The sequence below is a fragment of the Myripristis murdjan genome, chromosome 19, assembly GCF_902150065.1.
Source record: "Myripristis murdjan chromosome 19, fMyrMur1.1, whole genome shotgun sequence".
Classification (NCBI taxonomy): domain Eukaryota; kingdom Metazoa; phylum Chordata; class Actinopteri; order Holocentriformes; family Holocentridae; genus Myripristis; species Myripristis murdjan.
This window is the reverse complement of record NC_043998.1, coordinates 28,830,809-28,848,139: the sequence shown is the minus strand read 5'-3', so window position 1 is coordinate 28,848,139 and position 17,331 is coordinate 28,830,809. Positions and strand designations below refer to the sequence as shown.

The 17,331-nt window shown below is 46.0% G+C and overlaps 1 protein-coding gene across 1 annotated transcript in view; it reads left to right on the top strand.

Moving 5' to 3' along the window:
• Positions 1-17,331, top strand: part of jakmip3 (Janus kinase and microtubule interacting protein 3) — a 47,219-nt gene that overhangs the window by 15,645 nt on the left and 14,243 nt on the right. Inside the window, exons 5-10 of the mRNA XM_030078632.1 lie at positions 38-151; positions 828-983; positions 2,991-3,128; positions 4,191-4,226; positions 4,345-4,416; positions 4,547-4,651. Of these exons, the coding sequence (XP_029934492.1) occupies positions 38-151; positions 828-983; positions 2,991-3,128; positions 4,191-4,226; positions 4,345-4,416; positions 4,547-4,651 (621 nt within the window). The remainder of the gene's footprint in view (positions 1-37; positions 152-827; positions 984-2,990; positions 3,129-4,190; positions 4,227-4,344; positions 4,417-4,546; positions 4,652-17,331) is intronic.

Below are 17,331 nucleotides of genomic sequence, written 5' to 3'. Positions count from 1 at the left end.
GTGTGTGTGTGTGTGTGTGTGTGTGTGGGTGTTGCAGGTTCAAGAGGACAGAGACACTCGCAGGTTTCAGTTGAAAATTGCTGAGCTCAGCGCTGTGGTCCGGAAGTTGGAGGATCGAAACGCACTGCTGTCTGAGGAACGCAATGAACTGGTAACACACATTAACGCACGCACACACACACACATGCACACACACACACACACACACACACACACACACACACACACACACACACACACACACACACACATGTATTTGAAGACTTGAAGCCACTACAACTGCACTTGTTTTCCATTTTATTCTTTGTTTTGAGATCAAATGTTTCTTTAATCTGAGCTTCGCCATGGAAATGCAATGAGATAAATATTAATTCTAAAATCATGAATAATAAATTAAAGACAAATGGTTTTGTGTCTTCTACAACGTGCAACATTTTCTTTACAAACTGCAGCTTCACACAGGTGAAGTGCTCAGATCTTTTCTCCTGCCCTCACCTGTTCATCACTAATGAACCAGTGTGTGTGTGTGTGTGTGTGTGTGTGTGTGTGTGTGTGTGTGTGTGTGTGTGTCTGTGGTGTTCCATAGAGCTCAGTATTTGGTCCTCTTCTGTTTTCTCTGCGTTTCCATGGTGATAGTCTGTGGGTTCAGTAAAGGTTTTAAATATATCACACATCCTGTTGATGGGGTTAGGGTTATGGTAAAGTTGTTATAAAGTTGTTATAAAGTTGTTGTAAAGTTGTTGTAAAGTTATTATGAATTTGTAAAGTTATTATAAAGTTGTTGTAAAGTTGTTACAGTGTTTAGTAACTGGGCCTGTTGTCTCTAGTTGAAAAGGCTGAGAGAGGCGGAGAGTCAGTTCCTTCCTCTTCTGGACAAAAATAAACGTCTAAGCCGGAAGAATGAAGAGCTGGCACTGGCTGTGCGTCGCCTTGACAACAAGCTACGCTTCGTCACCCAGGAGAACCTGGAGATGGTAACTATGGTAACCTGGCTTTATACTCTACTGTTAGCTCCTCCCCTTGCAGTGCACTGGTTAACAGACTTACTTAAGTGGTTACCATAGCAACCTCACCATCACTCTACAACCCAGTGGTTACCGTAACAACATGAACATAACTTTACAACCCAGAGGTTACCAAAGCAACATGTCCATCATTCCAGAGCCCTGTGGTTACCATAGCAATATGTCCATCAGTCTAAAACCCAGTGGTTGCCATAGTGTAATAGGAATAGTGTTTTTAGACACAGCGGTTTCCATGGTAACATGTTTCCCAAATAACAACAGAGGTCTGACCTGGTCACGAGTTTTCCTCCAAACTGTTGTGATGTGAAACTCCAGATATAACAGCAAGAACCGAGAAACCATAGACTCATTAAAAGTTGCTAACATCACTCGTCATAGCTAAAAGCCTAAAAATGTGATTCACAGATTTAATGACAACTGTCATAAACCTCACACAGACGCGCCAACCTCGTTTGCAACCCCAACGTGGGCCGTGAAGCGTCTCTTAAAAACAGAACAACAGACAACAGGAGAGGAACACTTTGCGGTCTTCAGTGCTGTGAAAGACATGCTGAGGAACCACCTGCCAGGTTACAGGTGCACACTTGACTCCACTGCTGGGGTCAGGTGACCCTGACGACACTAACAAGGTGGAGCACTAACGAGCCACTGACCTGGAGAACGTCCCCTCAGGTTAAACAGCTGGGACTCCCCACCAGTCTGTCAGACCTGAGGAAGCTTCTTGGATGAGAAGTGAAATGTCTTTTCGGCTGAGGGTCAGTGTAGGACTTCAGCGTCAGAGGGTTAGGGTTATCAATCAATCAATAGATCAATCTTTATTTATATCGCATCAAATCACAACAGAAGTTATCTCATGACACTTTACAGGTAGAGTGGGTAAAGACCATGCTACAAATTACAGAAGAAAAAAGAAATCCCAAAGATTCCCTCCTGAGCATGCTTAGGTTAGGTTAGGGTTAGCTAACCTCCGACTGGACCAAACCAACAGTAACCCTAACCCTAACCACAGTAACTGAACATGATACCAGCACAAGAGCTAGAACTTCAGTTACCTGAGAATATATGAACTTTAATGTCATCCATTAATGAGCTTGATGTGGACCAGCCTACACGTAAGCGGCTCACTCAGCAAGGTTATTATAGTTAACGCCTAAAGTGAAAACTAAGACTCAGTGTGAGAAAACTTTTTTTTTAACTGAAATAAAAATAAAATAAAGTGAAACATTCAAAACTATGATAACTCTGCCCCCCAGGCATATTAAAGTGAGTCCTTTCTTCAGACCAGGAAGTGCTGCAGATGCTAGATCAAAAAGAGAACCTCTTATGGTTTAATGTTTCACATACAAGGAAATATATTCAGTTGAAAAGATTATTTGCTAAAACAGATATCTCCATTTGTATTAATTCTATAAACCATGTTTTTCCAGGTTATAGCAATAAAAAATGATATGACTCTGACTGTGGTTTGACAGACTGTGGTTTAGGGTTGACCAGACCCAGTGTGTTCACCCAGTAGACCAGTGTCAGGTCCTGTCCTGTCAGGGCTCAGGAGGTGTTCAGCAGAGAGCTGGCCAAGAGATGTTTGAATCTTACCTTTGAACTCTCCCAGGTAGACAAAATGTATTGAAGATTATTTCACAGCCAGGGCACAAAACAGGAGGAAGCTGTTCTGCCTGGTTCAGACTGAATTCTGGGTACCTGGTATGACAGAGACCATAAGAGCTGCTGGTGGTCACACAGATAAGAGTTTACCAATGTAGCCTTGTCAAGGAAACACTTCTCAGGGAGTCTCGCCTGATCTCATTGTTGGGGTTTGTTTGTTGTTGGTGGTTTGTTTCTGAAAGGGATTTCACAAACAGGATTTTTAACGACATTTCTTCCAGTGGAACTTGCCACCATTGTTTGATGACAATGATATTGGTAAATGAAGCCCTGGTCACAGTGTTTATTTTGGTCTGTTTTCAGAGGAGACCCAGCTCATTGAATGATTTGGACCGCAGCCATTCGACCAGCTATCATGGTTACAGCCAGGACGAAAGAGAGATGGAATTTCTACGTCTTCAAGTTCTGGAACAACAACATATCATAGATGACTTGTCAAAGGTAAGACATGATCCCCTCAAGCCTCCAGGTCCCAGGAAAAAAGGCATTTTTCTGTCAGGCAGTGAGCTGTCACTTACAACCCTCCACATCCACATCAACCTGAACTTAGCATAAATTCTCTGCTCTGATTGGCTGTCCAAGGCCCGGGGAGTGCTTGTTGTTTTCCAAGGTTTTGACCTAATGGAAACAGAAGTGCTTTGAGCATATGTTGGGAAAACAGGAGGCTGAACCCAAACCCTAATCCTGAGAAAATCCATACCAAGAAAGCCATCACTGTCTTTTTGACCAGGTTCCAGTTTAATTTAATTTAGCATAGGTCCTCAACTGACAGACAGACAGACAGGCAGACAGACAAACAGACAGACAGGCAGACAGACAGATAGGCAGGCAGGCAGACAGACAGATAGGCAGGCAGGCAGGCAGGCAGGCAGACTGACAGACAGACAGACACACAGACAGGCAGACAGGCAGACAGACAGACAGACAGCTGACTGCTCAGTCAGGTGAGACAGGTGTTTCTTCAGTTTCTCAGGACGTTACTGAAAGTGAATGCTGCACTGCTCATCTTCAATCTCTAATTGTTGTTGTTTGATCTTTAAAGGAATGCCAGAGGCTTAATGTGTGATTACAGAGGGAGGATTTCTCCACACTGGCTGCTATCTTTGTTATCCAGCAACTGGAAACACAAAGATGGTCAAAATGGGCGGGGCTCCCTGCAGTCAATGGGATGAATGCTTTTCAAAATGAGTCTTTGCTGAATAAAATAAGCATTTATTGACAGGAAGAGATTCTGGCCCCTGTGAATGCCGATGGTTTGAACAGGCAGAGGATGTAGCCCACTGGAGCCTGAATGTAAAAGTAATAATGATGAGGAGGATGATGATAATAATAATAATAATAATAGTAGTAATGATAACAAGCTGCTATTCTGACTGGATTCTGATCTCTTTATTGGGATAAAGAGATCCCACTAAAGGTGAGGTGGCCCCTGATTGGCTGAAAGCCTTTGAAGACATGCAGGTAAACCATCAGGTCAAAAGTCATGTCTGTTTTGTTTTTCAGGCTCTGGAGACAGCTGGGTATGTGAAGAGTGTCATTGTGAGTACTTTTACTTCTGAAAAACACAGAAATACTGCTTAAAGTACTGATGGTGTTGTAGTACTGATATGTGTGTGTGTGTGTGTGTGTGTGTGCACACATGTTGGCTGTCCTGCAGGAGAGAGACATGTTATTGAGATACAGACGACAAGATTCTTTCAGGAGGAAGAGAACCTTCAGAGCCTGCAGGGTGAGACTCTCTCTGTGTGTGTGTGTGTGTGTGTGTGTGTGTGTGTGTGTGTTTGGCTTCAGTTTCCACCGGAGTTTAGTAGCTGAGCCTTATTGTATACTTTTCTGTGTGTGTGTGTGTGTGTGCGCAGGTCATAGAGACATTTTATGGTTATGATGAAGAAGCGTCGGTGGACTCAGATGGATCATCTCTGTCCTTCCACACCGATAGAACACCTGATACTGAACCAGAGGAGGTACACACACACACACACACACACACACACACACACCACACACACACACACACACACACACACACACACATGCATGCACTTAAGCACACACACACACAGATACACACACACACACACACACACACATATGCACTCACATACATAAATTTTATTTGCAACAGCGAGAACCAAGCTAACAAGGTTAGCCCTTTTTGAAAAAATCCCATCCATCCAAGGGCCAAACTCTGGATCTAAATAAGTTCCGTGTAAAAATAAATTTCAATACACAAACAGGAACTTTACATGAAACATCAGAAAAAAACAAGATCAAACTGATCTGATTGAAAATGACATGAGAGAGTCAGTGCATCATTGTTGTTTGTTGGTGGTTTGGACCCCGTATCAACTGTGGTTCTCCTGTTCTGTGGTTCTCCTGTTCTGTTCTGTGGTCCTCCTGTTTTATTCTTTGGTTCTCCTGTCTTTATCGCCTCGAGACCCCGTTACACATTGGAGTTCCTATGCCTCTGGAAGATGAGCATGACAAGTGCATGTTGTGTTTGGGACTTCAGCATGCAGTGTTGCCTAGAGAGGATCCACAGTCATACATGGATTGCTTTATAATGCCTGCATGTACCTGAGAGGCCCACAGTCCCTTTCTAGCAGCAAAGTGGGCAGGTTCCCCTCTTGGACCTGAAGAGTTCAAGGGGAAAAGGGCAGACTGACTGAAGCAACCGGCAGAGGGGAGTGTTCAGGAACCTGGATTGCCAAAAACTGAATTTGCCAGCAGGGTTAGCAAGTGGTCTGCATTATGTAACATGCATGGCAGAGAGCAGGTTACCTGTGGGTCATTCCCACTGAGGCTATTTTGTCTCTTTACCTTCGTCTCCTGTTTCGTCAGATGCCGGAAGGCCCTGCAGACTCCAAAGTTGTGGCTGAGCTTCAGACAGCCTCTTACTGCCTCTCCTCTATGGTGAAGGAGCAGGCAGAGGCGGCAGGTGCTGCTTTCGCGTCTCTCTGGGTTGTCAGGTGCCACCCATGGCTGTCCCAATTCCAGCTCCAGTAAGCAGATCGGGACTGCTTGCTCAAAGTGTCTGTGCAACCCTCACCTATGTTTGGGCCCATGCAGATAGCTTGTTGCAGCAGGTGCAGGAAGGTGTCAGGGAGCTTTAGCAGATTTATGAGCAGCTCGAGGCAGACAACAACATCTGCACTTCAGCTGATGCCAGCACCAGAGATCCCGGTGTGGCGGCCAGGAGATCTCAGGCCCCAGCTGGAGGCTTTTTGTAGGTGTAAAAAAAGGCTGAACTGCCTCAACCAAACAAGGTCGACTCTTCCTTGATTTCAAAGTTAAAGTCAAAGTCAGCTTTATTGTCAATTTTACAGTATGTACAGGACATACAGAGGATCGAAATTGCGTTTCTCTCAGACCCTCGGTGCAGACTTAGAACTAAGAACTTAGAGGACTTTATTGTCACTGTTGTACAATGTACAACGAAATTCTGTTTGGTACATTCTTGTCAAACAAGCTCAAACAGACAACAATCAGTAAAAGTACACAAATAACAAAATAAAAGAATGAGTATAAAAAAATATATATATAAAAAATAGCAGCTTTATAAATAAAAATAAAAACCTCATAAAGTGACAGCAGCAGTGAGTGTAAAGTGCAGTGAAAGGATGTAAAAGTGACTCAGTCAGTACTTGGGGGTTGGGGTGTGTGTTTGTTTGTGTGTTTGTGTGTGTGTGTGTGTGTGTGTGTGTGTGTGTGCAGAGGGGGTGATGGAAGCCACAGCTCTGGGGAAAAAGCTGTTCCTCAGTCTGCTAGTCCTTGATTTTAGGGCCCTGTACCTCTGTGTTGAGGGCAGGGGGGAAAACAGTCTGTGTGTTTTGTTACATGTAGGTAAAGGGCATTTTAGCACCCCCTAGTGGTTGTTTTGAAGATCACTGTCAGCTAATTGTGCTTTTTCTGTATTGGTTATTTGTGGTCACATGGGTAAGGTCATAGTTTAGACCGGCCATTTTGATGGAAATTCTGCACAGCAAGGTGCTCCAGAACTTTCTCTGTTTGATCTTTTGCATCCACCTGTGTTGGACCGTGGAGAAGCTTTGTTTGTAAGTTTATGCTACATGTTTTATCTTTATAGATAAGTATTGATGCATATTTTGTCGTTTTATTTCATGTTTGGGAAAATGTATAGATAATTGCTTGAATCCCTTTTTGGCAACATGTAGTACAAGAAATGGTTTAATTGTGTAGTATTAAGCAAGTATATACACTCTTTTTACTTATAGTAAGAATATTTTCTTGTGCATTTATTTTCAGTTTCACAGAATTTCTGGAAAAGCATTGTAAGGAAGCTTGTTGACGAAGATATACAAGTAAACAGACCTCAACTTTACTTCGACGTCTGAGTCATCTTTTAAACCTTTCAGTGCCTAGTACACCTGTTTAGCTATCTGTCACTTCGTGTAGAGCGACGCACGCAGGGGACAGAATAGTGAAAAAACAGCATTACGACGGGGTCAACACAGCAATTCATGCAAACAAAGATATCTTCTCTTCATTAACTGCCCTGCTTCATCTTAATTGCCACCTTCATACTAAATAAGAGGTCCACGGCACGTACAAGATGGATAACAAGGCAAACACAGAAGATGAACAGAGAGCTCAATTACAAAATGCATCTGTAAAGTCATACGTGACCAGATCTGTTGCTTCTAGCCGTTCTAGCAAATCTGCAGCAAGCCTAGCAGCAGCTAAAGCACGTGCCAGAGCTGAGGCAGTGCGTGCTCGCTCCACCTTTGTTAAAAGAGAATCCGAGCTCATGGTTGAAAAAGCTCAGCTAAGAGTAGAGGAGGCACGCATGGATGCTGCTCTGACCACATTGAAGCAAGAAAAAGAGGTTGCAGCTGCCTTAGCTGAGGCGGAGGTTCTGGAATCAGCTGCAGTAGAACTGGAACCTAAAGCAGACTCTAGGGCATTGGACATCGCAGCAATCCCCCATGACTCCAGAGAGAAAAGAACGAGTGATTATGTTGAACGTCATTCTAAATTAGACTCTAGTCAGCTGTCATTACCCCATCTTGAGCCTCTCACTGTACCTAGTCAGCCACCTGATGTCCCTCACGTTCTGCCACATCAAGACAGCAAGCAAGATCCCATTCACACAGCCGAAGTTGGACAGACTATCACTCCAGCTTATATCAAGCACAGTGCTAGCTACCTCAGAGCGCATAGTACAAATCAGCCAGCTGCTGAATATTATCCTGGGATTCATCCACACAATGTCTCATCCATGAAGGGACCTCAGCCCCACGCAGCCTCTGTTGGGATGCACGCCCCACAGTCATCTGCTCCCGACCACGCAGGCATAAATGACTTTGCTATTTACATGGCTCGTCGTGAGCTTGTGACCTCAGGGATGATCAAGTTTGATGACTGTCCAGAGAATTATTGGAGTTGGAAATCGACCTTCATGAATGTCATAAATGGACTGAAACTCACCTACAATGAAGAGCTGGACCTTCTAACTAGGTGGTTAGGCCCTCAGTCATCAGAACAGGTTAGGAGAATCAGAGCTTTTCATGTTAGTGACCCTGCTGCTGGGCTCAGAATGGCATGGAGGCGTCTTGAGGAGTGTTATGGGTCACCTGAAACAATTGAGAAGGCTCTTTTGGATAAACTTGAGAGGTTCCCCAAGATTAGCATCAAAGATCCCCTCAAACTGAGAGAGCTTGGTGATCTGTTGAGGGAGTTGGAGTCTGCAAAACGAGATGGTTATTTGCCTGGGCTTGCCTACTTGGATACATCTCGGGGTGTTAACCCTATAGTGGAAAAACTGCCATACGGGCTTCAAGAGAGATGGATGACACAGGGCAGCTTGTACAAGCTGCAAAACCAAGTCCATTTTCCGCCGTTTTCATTCTTCACTGATTTTGTCTGCAGAGAGGCTTATACTCGTAATGATCCAAGTTTCGCCCTCAGCTCATCTGGCATGGCAGCAGTAAAGGCAGACAACCCAGGGAAAAGGTCTACACACTCTAAAGGCCAAATCACAACTCATAAAACAGATATCACACCAACACCTGCCACCAAGTCAGGAGAGACTGTCAGCAGTAAGTTGGACATTGAAAGGCAGTGCCCAATTCACAAAAAGCCCCATCCCCTCAAGCGATGCAGAGGCTTCCGGGCAAAGACATTGGAGGAACGCAAAGCATTTCTCAAGGAGAGTGGGATTTGTTTTAGATGCTGCTCCTCAACTGATCATATGGCTAGAGACTGCAAAATGACTATTCAGTGCAAAGAATGTGACAGCGATAGATATGTTACAGCTCTTCATCCAGGACCAGCTCCATGGACCGCCAAAGACCCTAACTTAGAGCACGGCGGGGAGGAAAAGGAGGAGGCTTCTCCCGACATAATCTCCAAGTGCACAGAAGTGTGCGGTGAAGCCAATAGCTCCCGCTCCTGCTCTAAAATCTGCCTCATAAAGGTTCATCCTAAAGGACAACCAGACAGATCGATGAGAGTCTATGCTGTACTTGACGACCAGAGTAATAGGTCTCTCGCTCGGTCCGAGTTTTTTGATCTGTTTGACCTCAAAGGTGCAGATTCTCCCTACACTCTGCGCACATGTGCTGGAGTCACAGAGATGTCAGGAAGAAGAGGAACCGGCTTCATTGCTCAACCCCTAGATGGCCATCTCAGTGTGCTTCTTCCCACGCTCATAGAGTGCAACCATATGCCGGATGATAGATCGGAGATACCTACTCCTGAGGCTGCCAAACACCACTCACACCTAAAGCCTCTTGCTCACCTCATTCCTGAACTCGACCCTGAAGCACAGATTCTCCTTCTCCTTGGCCGAGATGTCTTAAGAGTTCACAAGGTGAGAGACCAGCGAAATGGGCCAAACAATGCCCCTTATGCTCAAAGACTTGACCTTGGCTGGGTTATAGTTGGAGAAGTCTGCCTGGGTGCAGCTCACAAGCCTAAAGGAGTCAGCACATACCGGACTAATGTTTTGGAGAATGGCCGTCACTCCTACTTCAGCCCATGTCTCAACCACCTCGTTTTGAAAGAGAAGCTCACAGTAAGGACAGCTACAAAGCCTTTCAGCTCTCAAAGCCTGCAGTATTCTCATTCCTCTGACAGCTTGGTTCAGAACGCTGGTGATTGTTCACTGGGAAGAAGGATCTTCGAAAAAACAGAGGAGGACAACAAGATCGCCCTGTCTATTAAGGACAAACAGTTCATTCAGCTGATGGACAAGCAGATGTTCTTAGATGATGCCAACAGTTGGGTGGCTCCCCTTCCCTTTCGCACACCAAGGCCACGCCTCCCCAACAACAGAGAACAAGCTCTGACCCGTTTCACCAGCCTCTGCCGTACGCTCGAAAGAAAGCCTGAGATGAAGAGCCATTTTCTGGCCTTCATGCAGAAAATCTTTGACCAGGATCATGCTGAGTTGGCTCCCCCTCTACAGGATGGAGAAGAGTGCTGGTATCTCCCCAGTTTTGGCGTGTACCACCCGCGCAAACCTGGCCAAATCCGAGTCGTTTTTGACTCCAGCGCTTCACACCTCGGCATCTCACTGAACGATGTGCTGCTGACAGGACCAGACTTGAACAACAGCTTGCTGGGTGTACTAATGCGGTTTAGGCGTGAGCAGGTGGCCATCACAGCAGATATTGAGCAAATGTTCCACAGTTTTGTTGTCAGGGAGGACCACAGGAACTTCCTCAGATTCCTGTGGTTCAAAGACAACGACACCACCAAGCAAGTTGTGGAATACAGGATGAGAGTCCATGTGTTTGGCAATCGCCCCTCTCCAGCGGTTGCTACCTATGGGCTATGGCGAGCAGCTCTACATGGAGAGGATGAGTTTGGTGGAGATGTGAAGCAGTTCATACACAGGGACTTCTATGTTGATGATGGACTCAAGTCACTGCCGTCTGCGACTGCAGCCATCACTCTACTGAAAGCAGCCCAAGGTATGCTTGCCATCTCCAACTTAAGACTCCATAAAGTAGCATCCAACTGCCCAGTCGTCATGCAGGCGTTCCCATCAACAGACCATGCAAAGGACCTGAAAGACCTTGACCTAGACATTGACTCACCTCCTTTACAGCGCAGTCTTGGGTTAAGTTGGAACCTTGTGAACGACACTTTCACATTCCGTGTCGCCAACAGTGAGAAACCGTTCACTCGAAGAGGAGTGCTTGCAACCATTAACAGTCTATTCGACCCACTTGGTCTTGTGGCTCCTATTACCATTCAAGGGAAGATCTTACTACGACAGCTCACCAGTGACACCAGTGATTGGGATGCTCCCCTCCCAGCTGATAAGGAGGCAGAATGGATTGCTTGGAGAGATTCACTGCAAGATCTAGAGCAGTTTGAGACCCCTCGAGCCTACACCGCAGCCTCCCTCTCCACCGCTCAGCACACAGAAATCCACATCTTTTCAGATGCTTCCATAAAGGCTATTGCAGCTGTGGCATACTTAAAGGTGATGGATGTTGAAGGAAAATGCCATGTTGGCTTCATCATGGGGAAAGCCAAGTTGGCCCCCATTTCAGTCCATACTGTTCCCAGGCTTGAGTTGGGTGCTGCTGTCCTGGCAGTGGAGATTGCCGAGCTTGTTGTGAGTGAGTTGGACATCAACCCCAACAGTCTGAAATTCTATACAGACAGCAAAGTGGTGCTGGGATACATTTATAACGAAACCAGGAGGTTTTATGTGTATGTCAGCAACAGGGTGGAACGAATAAGGAAATCCACGCATCCTGAACAGTGGTGTTATGTCCACACCAGTCAGAACCCTGCAGATGTTGCTACCAGGGCAGTGCCTGCAGCTCGACTCTCGGACACCAACTGGCTTACCGGTCCAGATTTCTTGTCACATTCTGTGGAGACAGACACAACTAAAGAAGCATCCTATGACCTCATCGATCCAGATTCTGACATGGAGGTTCGATGCCACACCACTACAGCCACAGACTCTCACAGAGGCATCGGTTCACACCGATTTGACAGGTTTTCCACATGGCAACCCCTTGTCAGAGCTATAGCCTCCCTCATCCACATCGCTCAATCCTTCAGGTCTGAGAAGGATAGCAACAAACAAGATTGCTATGGTTGGCATCAATGTTCAAAGTCTCACGCAACTGATACATTGTCACAAGCAAAGGCTATCATCATTAGATGTGTACAAAAGGAAGCATACCAAGCTGAGATCTCCTGTCTGGAGAAAGGGAAAGTAATTCCTAAGAACAGCCCCCTGAAGAAGCTCAACCCTATCCTTGATGGCAATGGACTTCTGAGAATAGGTGGTCGGCTCCAACATGCTCCATTTGAGATGGAAGAGAAACAGCCTCTCATCATTCCTGGCCGCAGTCATATTGCTACTCTACTCATAAATCACTATCATGAGAGAGTTAAACATCAAGGGAGAATCTTCACTGAGGGAGCTATCCGCACAGATGGCATCTGGATCGTTGGGGCAAAGAAATGCATTTCCAACATTCTGCATAAGTGTGTTACATGCAACAGACTTCGCGGTAGGACAGCAGAACAGAAGATGGCAGATCTTCCATCTGATCGTCTCAGCACTGAACCCCCTTTTACAAACGTAGGCCTGGACGTGTTCGGCCCCTGGAACATCTCCACTCGTCGTACCCGAGGAGGTGCAGTGAACAGTAAAAGGTGGGCAGTACTCTTCACATGCCTGAGTGTACGTGCTGTGCATATTGAGCTCCTAGAATCAATGGACACATCGAGCTTTATCAATGCTCTACGGCGCTTCTTTGCTGTGCGTGGCCCTGTAAAAATCATCCGTTCTGACTGCGGCACAAATTTTAAGGGAGCCTGCAAGGAGCTGCAAATCCTCCTACAAGATGAAACTAACATCTCAAAGTATCTCAGTGAGGAAGGATGTACATGGCTGTTTAACCCACCCCACTCTTCCCACATGGGGGGAGTGTGGGAAAGGATGATTGGGGTTTCAAGGCGGATCCTTGACTCTATGCTTTCTCACATCAGCCCCTCGCACCTTACTCATGAAGTACTTTCAACCCTTATGGCCGAGGTTACTGCAATAATAAATGCAAGACCTCTCACACCCATCTCGACTGATGCAGACTCACCATTTCTTCTGACTCCAGCAATGATCCTGACACAGAAGGTCTGCACTCCTCTTCCCCCTCCTGGATCCTTTGAGAATGCAGATATGTATCGCCAGCAGTGGAAACGAGTCCAGCACTTGGCAAACGCCTTTTGGGAGAGATGGAGGAGAGAATATCTCTCTAGTCTTCAAAGCCGAAGCAAGTGGCAAGATAGTCAGCCCAATGTCAAAGAAGGAGACTTGGTGCTGCTCAGAGATGCTCAGGTGAAAAGAAATCAGTGGCCCATGGCTCTTGTCACCAAGGCTCATCCTGACAGCGATGGGAAAGTCAGAAAGCTTGAGCTCAAAGTCACCAAAAGGGGAACTGTTAAGACCTTCCTCAGACCAGTAACTGAAGTAGTGGTACTTATGTCTCCCTAAGCCTCTACCATGGACAGTTCTTTGCCTTATTTTCATCAGTCTGTGGGACTTTCCTAAAAAATTGATAGTGGTATTGTGTTCAATACCAGGCGGGGAGTGTTTTGTTACATGTAGGTAAAGGGCATTTTAGCACCCCCTAGTGGTTGTTTTGAAGATCACTGTCAGCTAATTGTGCTTTTTCTGTATTGGTTATTTGTGGTCACATGGGTAAGGTCATAGTTTAGACCGGCCATTTTGATGGAAATTCTGCACAGCAAGGTGCTCCAGAACTTTCTCTGTTTGATCTTTTGCATCCACCTGTGTTGGACCGTGGAGAAGCTTTGTTTGTAAGTTTATGCTACATGTTTTATCTTTATAGATAAGTATTGATGCATATTTTGTCGTTTTATTTCATGTTTGGGAAAATGTATAGATAATTGCTTGAATCCCTTTTTGGCAACATGTAGTACAAGAAATGGTTTAATTGTGTAGTATTAAGCAAGTATATACACTCTTTTTACTTATAGTAAGAATATTTTCTTGTGCATTTATTTTCAGTTTCACAGAATTTCTGGAAAAGCATTGTAAGGAAGCTTGTTGACGAAGATATACAAGTAAACAGACCTCAACTTTACTTCGACGTCTGAGTCATCTTTTAAACCTTTCAGTGCCTAGTACACCTGTTTAGCTATCTGTCACTTCGTGTAGAGCGACGCACGCAGGGGACAGAATACTGTGACCTGGGTGGGTGGGGTCTGTGGTGATGCTGCTGGATCTCCTCTGGAGGAGCAGCATACACCGAGTCCAGGCCTGGGAGAGGACTTCCCACAATCCTCTGGGCTGTTTTCACCACCCAGGTTAAGTCTTTCCTGTCCTGTGCTGTGCAGCTGGTGTACCACACAGTCATGCCAAGACAGAGAATGCTTTTAATGGTGCTTCTGTAGAAGTTTGCCAATAGCCTGGCGGGGGAGTCCGGCCTTCCTGAGCTTCCTCAGGAAGAAAATCCTTTGTTGAGCCTTTTTGACCAGGTGGGAGGTGTTCAGAGCCCAGGTGAGGTCAGTTGTAATGTGCATTCCCAGGAACTTGATTTTGTCCACACGCTCCACTACGTCCCCACATATTGATAATGGAGCGTGTGCTGTCTGTCTGGTTGTCCTGTAGTCCACAATGACCTCTTTTGTCTTGGCGGTGTTCAGGACCAGGTTATTGTCTGAGCACCACCGGGCCAGACAATAAACATTTTAGACATAAATAAATAAACATCTATATATGTATGTGTGTGTGTATATATATATAGAGAGAGAGAGAGAGAGAGAGAGAGAGAGATGGTGGACGAAGCTGGCCTTCAGTCTGCTATTCGTGCCCCGGAGACTCTGCAGTCTCCTCCCTGAGGGCAGCAGGCTGAAGAGGCTGTGTGACGGGTGGGTGGGGTCACCAGCAACGCAGAGGGCTCTGTGGGTGAGGCGGGTGCAGGATAAGATAAGATATTCCTTTATTAGTCCCTTGGTGGGGAAATTTCACGTATTACAGCAGCAAAGTGGATAGCAAGATATGAAGCATAATTTACACTATAAACAGTATAAACAGATAATAAGTACCAAAGAGCAATATAAACATTATAAACAAGGATGTGTCATGGAGGGAGGGGAGAGAGGCGCCGACAATCTTCTCAGCTGCTCTCATGATGCGCCGGAGAGTCTTGCGGCAGGATGCAGAGCAGCCACCACACCACACCATGATGGAGCTGGACCAGATGCTCTCAACAGTGCCTCTGTAGAAAGCCTGCATGATGGGGGTGGGGCTCTAGCTCTTCTCAGCTTGCGGAGGAAGTAGAGGCGTTGATGGGCTTTCTTGGCCAGTTCCTTGCCAGACACTGGGCGTTTAGAACAGCGAATGTAAAAGCTTTCATGAATTGCATTTTGTTTTAATCTCTAGTGTGTTGTTGCATCAGTAGCCTAAGTGATGGAGTCGAAAGTTGCAAAACAAACATGTATTTATATGAAGATGGCGAGGATTATCCTTTGAGGTAAAAACATTCATTAAAAATGGGGGCTTCACAGTTAAATTTATATTTGTTCATAAAAATCAATAACTTTAACAGACGGTGACAGAGCTGGAAAAAGAGAGATGCGAGGCAGGTAGGTAATGGAAAGAAAGGGGGATGAGGAAGACTAATGTAAGGATAGATGCATGGATGGATGGATGGATGGATAGTTGGATGGCAGGTAGCTCCAGCAACATTCCAGCAGCCAAGACTGGCCTCATTGTCCTGAGTGTGTGTTGCTGCTGCTCTCTTCCTCTATGTCAATTGTGTAAACGTTCATTACGCCTTCGCGCAGCGCATTTTAAAGGTGAGGACAGGGGCTCGTTTGATTGGTTTAAAGTGAATCAGCTGTGTCAAACCCACTCCACGCCTCTTCTCCTCCCTTCAGCCGGTAGGAGGGACGGCGGAGTACTTATGCCAGCACGCATGGCATGCCAAAAATGCAAAATCCACCTGGCCACACCCAGTTGGTGAAGCGCAGGTGCGCTGCGCCCCCACCTCGCCCGGTCTGCAAAACTAGAGCCCATGGTCTCTTCACTCAGAGAACCAAGGTTACAATGTAACCATATGTTCTTCTCTGTTTTTATGGTTCTCCTGTTCTCCTCTGTTCTGTGGTTCTCCTGTTGATATGAGGAGAGGGATTGAAGGGACCGATAAACTCAGAAGCCAACTTTTTAGACTCTTTTTGAGGCAGGTCTTTAGATCAGAGCCATATGTTTTGGCCATAGGTGTAGAGTACAACTGGGGCACTGCGATGGTTGGCTTGAGATTGGGACCTGGCGGAAGCACAAAGAAGAGCAGCTTGAGCCTTCCTCCAAGTCTGACTGCAGTGACACCAGTGATCTCTGAACAATGGGAAAGTCATCTCTGCCTCCTGAGCAGGGAACAAGGGGGGTTGGTAGCCAAAGGCACACTCAAAAGTTGACATACCTAACAAGGCACTGATGAGGGTGTTATAAACATAATCCACCCAGGGCAATTAAGCACTCCTGGAGGTAGGGTTACGTGCGGACATTGACATTAAGGAATGAACAGAATGATTTCGATACATGAGATGTGAACTGGGTTCCCCTGTCAGAAATGATATGTGAGCGGGATCCATGACAACGGAACACATTAGTGACCAGCAGGTTAGCAGTCTATCCAAAGGTCCGGAGTTTAGTAAGTGTAATGAAGTGAGATGCCTCAGAAAACCTGTTGACAGTGGTCAGAATGACTGTGTTAATGTTAGAAGGGGGAAGACTAGTGATGAAGTCCAGAGTTATGTGTGACTGGGGTGGCTTGGTATGGTACGGGATGGAGCTGACTAGATGTGGGTTTTGTGGTGTTCTCCAGGGTGACAGGTGAGTCTGGGAGAAAGGGTCCACTGAAGCATATCTGTACAGACAGAATCTGGGACAAACAGGGCATTATCAGGACCGTTACCTGGATCAGGTTGACTTTGCTGGGTCTGGCAGATATGGGATTTGATCTCCCAAGAGATGGAAGCAACAACACAGGATGGAATCTGGCTCCACGACAGCACCTACCCCGGTGTCTGACGAATCCAAGTCAACAATAAACTGGAGTTCTGGGTCAGGCTGAGTGAGGACTGGAGTAGAGGTGACATGTGTTTTAGTTTGTGGAAGGCTGCCGCTGCTTCAGAGGTCCAACAGAAGGAAGTGGAGGTGAGGGTGGTTAGTGGTGCTGCCAGGTGACTAATCACAGATGAACCATCAGTAGAAGTTGGCAAACCCAAAGAGCTGTTGTAATTGCTTCAGATTGGTGGGTGCTGGCCAGTCAGTGACTGCTGTGACCTTGGCGGGGACCATCTTCACCTGTCCCTGTGCAATGACATCCCAAGAAAGAGAGAGAGGGTGCATGAAACTCAGATCTTCTGTTTTCACAAAAAGTTTATTCTCCAACAGCCACTGGAGAGATTGTGCACATGTTGCAGGTGAGTGTCCAGGTCATTTGAACAAATCATCCAAGTACACAAAGATAAAATGACCCTTTCTCTCAGCACATCATTTATGAGATTCTGGAGGGTGTTTGTAAGGCCAAAAAGCATTACCAAGCAGGCATAGTGGCCCACAGGATTGTCTTCCACTCCTCTCTGATGCGCAAAAATTGGTAGGTGTTCGGGAGGTCCA